Source organism: Podarcis pityusensis (assembly GCF_964106645.2).
Source record: "Podarcis pityusensis genome assembly, chromosome: 2".
Taxonomy (NCBI): domain Eukaryota; kingdom Metazoa; phylum Chordata; class Lepidosauria; order Squamata; family Lacertidae; genus Podarcis; species Podarcis pityusensis.
Window position 1 is genome coordinate 38,380,442 of NC_138029.1, and position 9,390 is coordinate 38,389,831.

General features: G+C 43.5%; 1 protein-coding gene across 3 annotated transcripts in view; it reads right to left on the reverse strand.

Annotated features, from left to right (window-relative positions):
- CYBC1 (cytochrome b-245 chaperone 1) overlaps window positions 1-3,738 on the reverse strand; it is a 9,645-nt gene extending 5,907 nt beyond the window's left edge. The window contains exons 1-3 of one of the 3 annotated variants that reach the window (XM_080994093.1): window positions 3,649-3,738; window positions 1,968-2,104; window positions 672-713 (exon numbers count right to left, since the gene is read on the reverse strand). In XM_080994093.1, coding sequence (XP_080850219.1) covers window positions 672-713; window positions 1,968-2,052 — 127 coding nt within the window. In that variant the 5' untranslated portion in view covers window positions 2,053-2,104; window positions 3,649-3,738. Of the gene's footprint in view, window positions 1-671; window positions 714-1,967; window positions 2,105-2,481; window positions 2,554-3,097; window positions 3,486-3,648 lie in introns of those variants that run through there. The other 2 variants (XM_080994094.1, XM_080994095.1) reach the window with 2 other exon arrangements.
- Window positions 3,739-9,390: the final 5,652 nt, after the last annotated feature.

Genomic DNA, 9,390 nt, shown 5'->3' on the forward strand with positions numbered 1-9,390 from the left:
GTACGGCTGTATAGCATTGTTTTTAATTGTTGTATATATGCATTTGTTCTAAGTGTTGCTGTATATGTATATTTGTACATATATTTTTACTATTTTGTAAATTGCTTTGTGACACCTCCATAGGAACAGATTGATAAATAAACTCAAGAACAGTAAAAGCAAACACATTTTGTAAACTAAAGAGGTCACCTGTTCGGTAACGAAGCAATTATTTCAGTACGTTACACACACTGTGCCAGGCAGAGGCATTCAACTTTCTATCAGTTACAGCTTTGCAGCAAATGCAGATATCCCCCTTTTAAGCAAGATCCTGTTTTTTACAGGCTTTCAAAACCTTAATGTTGGAGTGCTCTGAAGCTAAGTGCAAAGAGACAGAGCCTTTTTCAGCTGTGATCCTGCCCCCTCCTGTCTCCCGACAGAAGGCCCTCCCCATGAGGTTCACCCAGGACTGAAGTAGATGTCCTTTCAGCCCCAGGCAAATATTTTATTTAACCAACTTTATTTTCCAATATGACATATAAACTGTTCTTTTAACTACGATTATTTTTATTAGCTACTGCTGGGTTTAATCATGTTGCTTGGGTTTTTACTGTTCAGCTGTTTTCATTGTTTTCCTCGGTTAATTAAGTAAGATCCAACTATAAGCTTCTAGCAAAATTATTAAGCTTTACCTTCACTATAGTAAGCAGCAGCCAGACCTACAGAGGAGATCCCTAGAAAGAGAAAGGAGATATATGAATTTAGAATTTACTTTCAGCTACTTAAATATAACACTTTGTTCTTAGAAAAACAAGTTTCATGCATGTGCTGACAGGCCTTTTAAATTTCAATGTTATTTTTCGTAAAAAATAATAATAATACATTTGAGTTAACTATTCCACTGAACGCTATAACAATGATCCATTTAGGCAAGTGAGAATAAAATCTTACTTGAAATCCAAATAAGAAGCCAGATATCAAATTAGGCCAGTTGTGTGACATCACTAATGACTCTAAGTCTGTTATATGAAACTTTCAGAACGCCTTCAGAGTTTTTCCAGTTGTGTATTACAACTTGTTATATGTCTGATCACCCTGTGGTCTTTTGGAAGACCATTGCAATCTGTCTTGATTAGGCTTAGAGGACTTTCTCAAAGATTATAATGTGTAACATGGAAAGACAGCTGGAAATATAGTGTGATGCCAATAGCAAACCAAATGCATTCATCTGCAACAACTGCATTATCTTACTGGCTACTGAGGATTTCCAGAATCAATTGCAATTACTGTTGTTGGGAGTGGAGCAGAAAAATACTGTGGGCGGAAAAATAGGGTTGTATTCAAGTAACGTTTCTTCAGGGTAGAACCACTGGAATCCAAGGGCCTGAGATAGCCGTGATCATTAATTCTCATTGGTTCTACTCTGAATAAAGGATGGGTGGATACAACCTTAGGTTACTGAGCTTTAGACCCCCTTTACATTATGGAATATTGGCTTGCAACCAAAGAAATATTCCAATCAATATGTAAAATACAATCCCACCTGTTAAAAGTTCCTGCCCATCACATGAAATCCAAGCCTCACTCTCTATATTCACCACAGATTTCCCTGACCTAAGGGGCCATAAAGGCAAAAGTAAAATGTCCTCTCCAGCAGTAGTGGCCAGTGCAGCGGCAAAGGAGGGGCATTGCTATTCTCCCGGCTTCCAAACAGAGCACATCACTAGTGCTTACTGGCCTAACTAGTAATGGTTGGTGGCGGATTGGCTCCACTATGCCAATCCTGGTTCCTGACACCTCCCCCTTCAGCAAGTGCTGGGAACAGACTGTGTTTGGAAGCCAGGAGGGCAGCAATGTCCCACCTATGTCACCACACCAGACACTATTGCTGTCCAACAAGCTTTTAATTTGGATTTGTTTTAGTAGAGGTTTGTTTTAACTCATTTTTTAAAAAGGGAGCATCAGCCTATATAAAACTGAAGACTTACCTACAAGGAGAGACCAAGATCTGATACCAGGTGATCTTGTCAAATGAAGAACAGAGTCTGAGTGGTCTTCAACCAACATATACATCTTGGGAAGTGGAGGCAAATCTACAGAGCTCCTGAATACTCACAGAAGCCGCCTACAGAATGACAGGGAATAAAACCAACTGAGACACTGTTTACAGACCCTCGCCCTTCATACTTTGAGGCGTACCTCAGTCCCATGTTAAATTTATGTGTTTTATTATCAAGCGCAGAAATTCTGTGAAAATTACAAATGCATACACCTAGTAATAAGCCAATCAAATTTGTGTACTCTAAAGCAGAATGTGCACTCTCAACATCTGAATAGGTGAAGTCAGTGGTAGCTTTTTCAGTCATATGCTTAGTTTAACTTTAACAAACAGAACCTACATTCAATTTTCCAACTTTTAAAACCAAAGTTTAAACTTTTGTTTTATACCTTTCTCAATATCCAAGCCCTAAGAAAGTCGAACAAGTGGATGGTTATTCTTACATGTGGAGTTAGGAGGTCCACCACACACTAGTTTGTCAGGTCTACATTCAGAGAACACTATGGCATGTAATAGGGGATGCGGGTGGTGCTGTGGGTAAAACCTCTCTGCCCAGGACCTGCCGATCATATGGTCGGTGGTTCGAATCCCCACGGCGGGGTGAGCTCCCGTTGCTCGGTCCCAGCTCCTGCCCACCTAGCAGTTCGAAAGCACCCCTAACTGCAAGTAGATAAATAGGTACCGCTTTATAGCGGGAAGGTAAACGGCGTTTCCGTGTGCGGCGCTGGTGCTGGCTCGCCAGATGCCGCTTCGTGACCCGGAAGTGTCTCCGGACAGCGCTGGCTCCCAGCCTCTTGAGCGAGATGAGCGTGCAACCCTAGAGTTGGACACGACTGGCCCGTACGGGCAGGGGTACCTTTACCTTTTTATGGCATATAATATCACAAATGAAGTGGGTGGGTGGGTAAAGGAAGCAACTAGTCATCTATCTTTATCATCTATAAAACACCAAAACAAAAACACATCCACCAGAACCAATGTAAGATCACACTGTGGCAAAAACAGGAAGTGTACGGCAATATTATAAAACAGAGGCAAATTGCGACTTGTCAGCCGTACCTTCTACTTTTAACACAAGCAGGAGACAAGAAAGAGAGCTTTCCAGTTTCGTCAACTTCATTAAATGCAAAAGCACTTTGTGACTTTTTTCTCTCTCACAAAAACCCACCCCACCAAAGCACTTAAGAAATCTAAAGTTCGCTTTCTGCCTTGTGCATAATTGCATCGCTGCGAGTATCACTACTGAGCAGCGCGCACATGATTTTAAAAGTGGAAGGGACAAAAAGGGAAGTGTGCGTAGGCATTTTCCCCCCTTCATTGACCATTTCTGTGCGTGTGCTATGCAGTCAGAAAACAGTTCTGGGAACTGGACCACACCAGGTCCCCCCTGCCCAGCCTCCTTCTCCTCCTATGCAAGAGGAGACGTCCCCCACTTTCTTTCCCCGTTAACAAGCCCATTAGCGGTCTCTGGTCCCGCTCCCCGCCCCCCATCTCGCCCTCTCGCTCCCACTAACTGCCACCCCCTTTCAATCTTCGGCCCTCTCCTTTTCCGCCCCACTCCCGATGCTCCCACCGCGCAGCCGCCTCCGCCCTCCTTCTCTCTGGCTCACCTAAGACGTCGCTTCCCAATTTCTTTTCGGGCGGGAAACGCTCCAGTACCATAGACGTAAACCAGAGAGTCCTACACAGTCAACCATAGAGAGGACAGGGAAAGAGAGCGAGATAGAGCGTATCCCTTGAACACCATAGATCTATATCTAGCGGAAAGCTCTGACGGAGGAGAATCTTTTTCCTCTTTTTAGGGTAGATGTGCGATTGTTTCGCAGCACCGCAAAATGAAAAGCAGCCCGTGCCTCCCCCCCCCCCCACCTCACTGTTGTTGCATATGAAGTTTTTGCATGGACTCCTATGTCTCCTTGTCCCACACGAGAAGACGCCCAAAACTACGGAGGCGGCGTAGCTCCTTGCTGGTCTCGAGGAGGCGTTTCCCCCTTGAATCCTCGTTGGTTAGTCCAATTGAAGTTGGGCATAAATACAACATTAAAAAATCATCAGGTAGTTTCCGCACTGAGGAGTTTTGATTAAATTTGAATTCTCAGAATGACAGAACAAAGTACATTTTAGCATGCATTTCCAGGAGACAATAGGAAGACAAACTCTGTCCGCTAGAGCGACTATAAATGCGCTCAGGAAGCTATTTGTGACACACAGCTTGCCAGACACACTGCTGAGTGATAATGGAACCGCTTTTACTTTGGCAGAATTCAAAAAATTTGTAACCAAGAATGGATTCCGCCACATTCATTCCGTTCCTTTTCACCTGGCCACTAACGGCCAAGCTGAACGCATGGTCCGTACTACCAAAGATGTGCTTAGGCGCATAGTGCATGGAGACTGGACTCTCCATTTAGCGGAGTTCTTATTGGCCCAAACACATCACTCCAAGAGCAGTGACCGGCCAGAGCCCAGCGGCGTTGCTTATGGAGAGGAGGCTCACTACCCTCCTTGATTTTATGCACCCCAACCGGGCTTTTGAGCAACGGCCATCCACTGTGGTGTGGGGGGCTCAAAGAGGGTTCTCCTCAGGGGACACTGTGTATGTCTGAAACTATGGGCCCAAGACAGGGTTGGGTCCCTGGTATCATTGCCCGCTGTACAGGTCCGGTTTCTCACGAGGTAGGGTTGGAGGGGGGACTGGTTTGGAAGAGACACCTCGACCAGATCATAGCCAGGGCACCTTCGAACACGGAACTTCAAGCAGAACCAGAGGACAGAGAAATGGGTACTTCGGGAGATTCTGTGCCCAGGCCAGGGTGGGAACCAGATGGGTTGCTGGTGACTGAGTTACCCCAGCAGAAGGTGTTTTCAGGCTGCAATCCTCAGTGGCTCCATCGGCAGTGACGCCTTTGAAGCCGGCCTCGCTGACCGCCCCACTCAGACTGTGGGTACCAGAAAAACCTCCTGGGTGACCCACTCGGGCACAGGAACTGCGATGGTCCCAGCAGGAGTGGAAAAGGCCAACACACCTTGATGACTATGTTTGTTCCTTTTGTTAGGAAGTTGGGGGGGGGGGAGTGTTATGTATTGGGTTTAACACATCTTATGTTACAAGGCGCATTCTAACCAACCGTATAACGAACATTCTAATGGCAAGTACAGTGGTACCTCGGGTTACATACGCTTCAGGTTACAGACTCCGCTAACCCAGAAATAGTACCTCGGGTTAAGAACTTTGCTTCAGGATGAGAACAGAAATTGTGCTCCGGTGGCGCGGCAGCAGCAGGAGGCCGCATTAGCTAAAGTGGTGCTTCAGGTTAAGAACAGTTTCAGGTTAAGAATGGACCTCCGGAACGAATTAAGTACTTAACCCGAGGTACCACTGTACATTAAAAGGGCAATGGCAGAAAACTCTCTACCTCCCATCAATCAGGAACAAAAAAATTAAGTACTTAACCCGAGGTACCACTGTAAGCGCATGCACTTTCAACTGTCAACGGTCAGTTCATGCTCGGCATTATTATTGTGTTGTCCAGTCAGTTTGGTTCTTGTTTTCCTATGAGTGAGCTGTTGTCACTCCCAAATGTTGAATAAACGTAGTTGAGGAACTTATACTGCCTTGGGATTCTGACTTTTTCTGAACATTTAACAAATTAAATTTGAATTCTCAGAATGACAGAACAAAGTACATAATTACCTTTTAGCATGCATTTCCAGGAGACAATATGAAGACAAATACTCAAGTAGCACACTTGAGTTCAAGCCATTGCATGGAATAAGAGCAGGGCCTGATTTAGATGAAGAGGCCCTAGGCTACTCCACTTGTGAGGCCTCTCCGCATCCCCCACCCTCACAACTAGAAGAAAATGGAAGAGTGTTATAAACAAAACTGAGTGAAGCCAAGGATGATGACGGGTATTTAAAATTCTACAATTCACCTATACATAAATCCGGCACTGAATAAGAGGCATCAATTTATATAATTAGCCAAGGCATAATGCTTTTATCCTTTTATTTAGGGGATTTCTAACATCAAGTACTGGAAACCAGAAATGCGTGATGGTTCACTCCATTGTAATCATGTAGTATTCTAGCCCTTTCCAGAGAGAGAATAATGAGTCAAACATAGGTAACAGTAAGGGGGGGGGGGTGAATCTAAGCTACATTTCAAAACTTTAATAAAGCAAATTGTGTCATGATCCACAAATTACAAATTCATGGGGATAGCTAAGCAGGCAAGCTAGTAAAGTTGTTCAGGTTGCCATTGATCTTACTTGCCACAGGTCAACAGACAAGTCTAGCCCCTTACAGGGATGCTGTGCTAATTACTGCAGGAATGCAATGGAAGTGTTTTGATTTCATTTGCATGCCTGAGATAAGCCAGCATTATCACCCTTGTATTCCAGTAGCCTCCCCTCATTTAACACTGTTGCTGTACAATTAGGAAACCAGTTAACCCATCATCTGTTCCCCCAGCATGCACTAAGGCTGAACAGAGAATGCCTTGCACCCAACAAGGTTAATGTCTGAGGTGAGATTTGAACCAGGGACTTATCATACCACTCACTAGTTATACTCTTGGCAGTAAACTTCAACAGCTTGGTCCAGATTATCTCAAGGAGCATCTTTCCTCCATAGCAGAGGGTGAAGTGGGCTGCTTCCGATAACACTCAATGAGGGAATAGATGAAGGCACTAATTGGCTTCTAAATGGTGCAGCAACAGTTTTAAAAGTGTTGCCGTGTAGCAAGTGAGGGCACTGGAATCCGTTTCAGGTAGTAAAGTGCTTAGGGCTGGCATTGCTTTTCCATTTACACCCTCCTACCCATTAAGGCTGTCTTGAGACCAAAATTGTTCCTTTAAAGTAAACATTCATTGCCTTTAAAGTGGATGCTTCTTTCTGCAATCTGCATGCAATCTAGGAATGGCAGGGCTGGCTGGTGCTGCCTGGGCCCAACATCTTACAGGCCACAGCCATGCATTGCTTACAGATGTATCTGTACAATGGAAACATTGGCATGTGATCAACCAGACTGTTGTGCAGCATGCTATAAGGCAGCCAGAGAACATGTGAGTCCAAAGTGCACCTGCCTAAAAGTGCCTATTGAGCAAAGGTTACATTTAACAACACTCCCAGCCTGTTTAAGCAAGTGAACCAGGAGACATCAGGAAAGAAAGAAAGAAAGAAAGATCACCAACAAATCTAACTTGGAGAAAGTGATTTCCCCCCAGCATTTCTTAAATTAGATCACAACTACTCTAATGGCGAGCTTGATGCAAATACTGTATGAACTTTATATAGCATCTCAGAAGGGCTTCTTCACATACAGCTGATTAGAACATAACAGGGTTGTTATAATGTCATACAGAGTTTCACTAGCTCATCTAATAGCTCTACAATTATGCACAATGAACAAGCAATTCCATTTTAATTTCCCTAAGTGTTCCTATTGATGAGACAGAAAAAAGTAAACATTTCTATTTTTGATGTTTTATATCAGCCTCAACTTAGCCTCTCCATGTCAGAGCAGCTCAAGGTTGTTCAGAAGCTATTGATCTGGGGTTGCTAACCTAAGTCAACAACCCTTGTTTACACTTGGAAATCCAGGATGTTTTAGCTACTCTCCCTTGTCCAGCTCCTCTGCACTCCTTGGATGGTTGTGTTCTTGCAGAAAATTCCTCAATCCCTATATAACATTTTATAGGATATCTCAAGAGATATTCTACCTTCTAGGACTCCCTACTTTCAACTCACTTGAGCCTCTGATTAAATTCTTACCCATGTAATAAAGTACAGCATGCTATAGAAAAAAGGTTATCTCAGGGTCACTGGTCATATAAACAAAGAAAATGAAGTCCTGGAAGTCAAATAAAGAAATGCAAAACATCTCTGTGTATATGTGGGATGGCAAATGCCCATTAACACCTACTGATCACTTTATGAATTTAAAACATGAAATCTCAAAACAATAGTTCTCAATAGGTTTACTGAAAACGATGTTTTGACTCAATGCTATGAAGAACAAATGTGCACGCTTACATTTTATTTATTTATTTAACAAAATTTATCTACCGCTTGTGAAACAAAATACATTCAGTTTTCAAAAGTTGTATCATTACTGGCGAACAAAATCCAAAGTCTAATTTTCAGTCTGCTTTCCTATCAGTCTTATTTTATTTTATTTTGTTTTGTTCTGTTTTACAGTGGTACCTCGGGTTAAGTACAGTACTTAATTTGTTCCGGAGGTCCGTTCTTAACCTGAAACTGTTCTTAACCTGAAGCACCACGTTAGCTAATGGGGCCTCCCGCTGCCGCCGCGCCGCCGGAGCACGATTTCTGTTCTTATCCTGAAGCAAAGTTCTTAACCTGAAGCACTATTTCAGGGTTAGCGGAGTCTGTAACCCGAAGCGTATGTAACCTGAAGCGTATGTAACCCAAGGTACCACTGTATTTTACTTTATTTTATCAAAAACAGTACTCATGAACCCAGTTCCAAGGAACACAGAAATTCCTCTGCCCAGGTCTGTGTTGGGAAACAGCATTAAGCAAGGGCAAGATGACAATTAAATGATGGATAGGTGGATTCTTCTAATGGCATCAATCTTACTGGTTGCCATTCCTGCTTTGTATTCATTGAATTTCAACTACACATGTAAAGATGAGGATCAGCAGAACTTGGTTTAGGCTGCTGTTTTACCACTTCTAAGTATGTTGTTTGCATGTTTCAACTGTACTGTATTTTGATTCTTTGGAGGCTGCCCTGGCAACTTCTTAGGAGACAGGATAAGCCAATTGCAGAGGATGAGGCTTTTAATGGTTACTAGGCAGGATGGCTATCACCGCTGTCAGAGGAAGCATCAGAATATCAGTTGCTGGAAATGCATTTGTGGGGAGAGTGCTATTATGCTCATATCCTTCATGTGGTCTTCCCACAGGCATCTGGTCAGCCACTGTGAAAACAGGATACTGGACTATGTGGGCCTTTGGCCTGATCCAGCAGGACTTTTGTGTGTACTTGTGATAAAAGCATCTAAAATGTATGCATGTTTCCAAGTAATTTCTTCCACAATGTACACCTAGACCTGCATCAGATAAGTGCCAATAAGAAATAATACCCTTACAGAAAGGAGCCTTTCTAAAGAGCACAACAGCTTTGAAGCTCAAATGTTAGGCTAAATGTTAAGGACGTTTGGGGTGGAGTGGGGGTAGTCAGAATCATATCCTGGATTGTCTCCAGAAGAAATGAGGAAACTCAAGCTTTCAAGCCTCTGGCATTGCCATAGGAACCGACTCCTAGGGGCAAGGTCCCTTTGCCCTCCCCAATAAAATAGCCCCCCTCCCAAGTTGATGGGCAT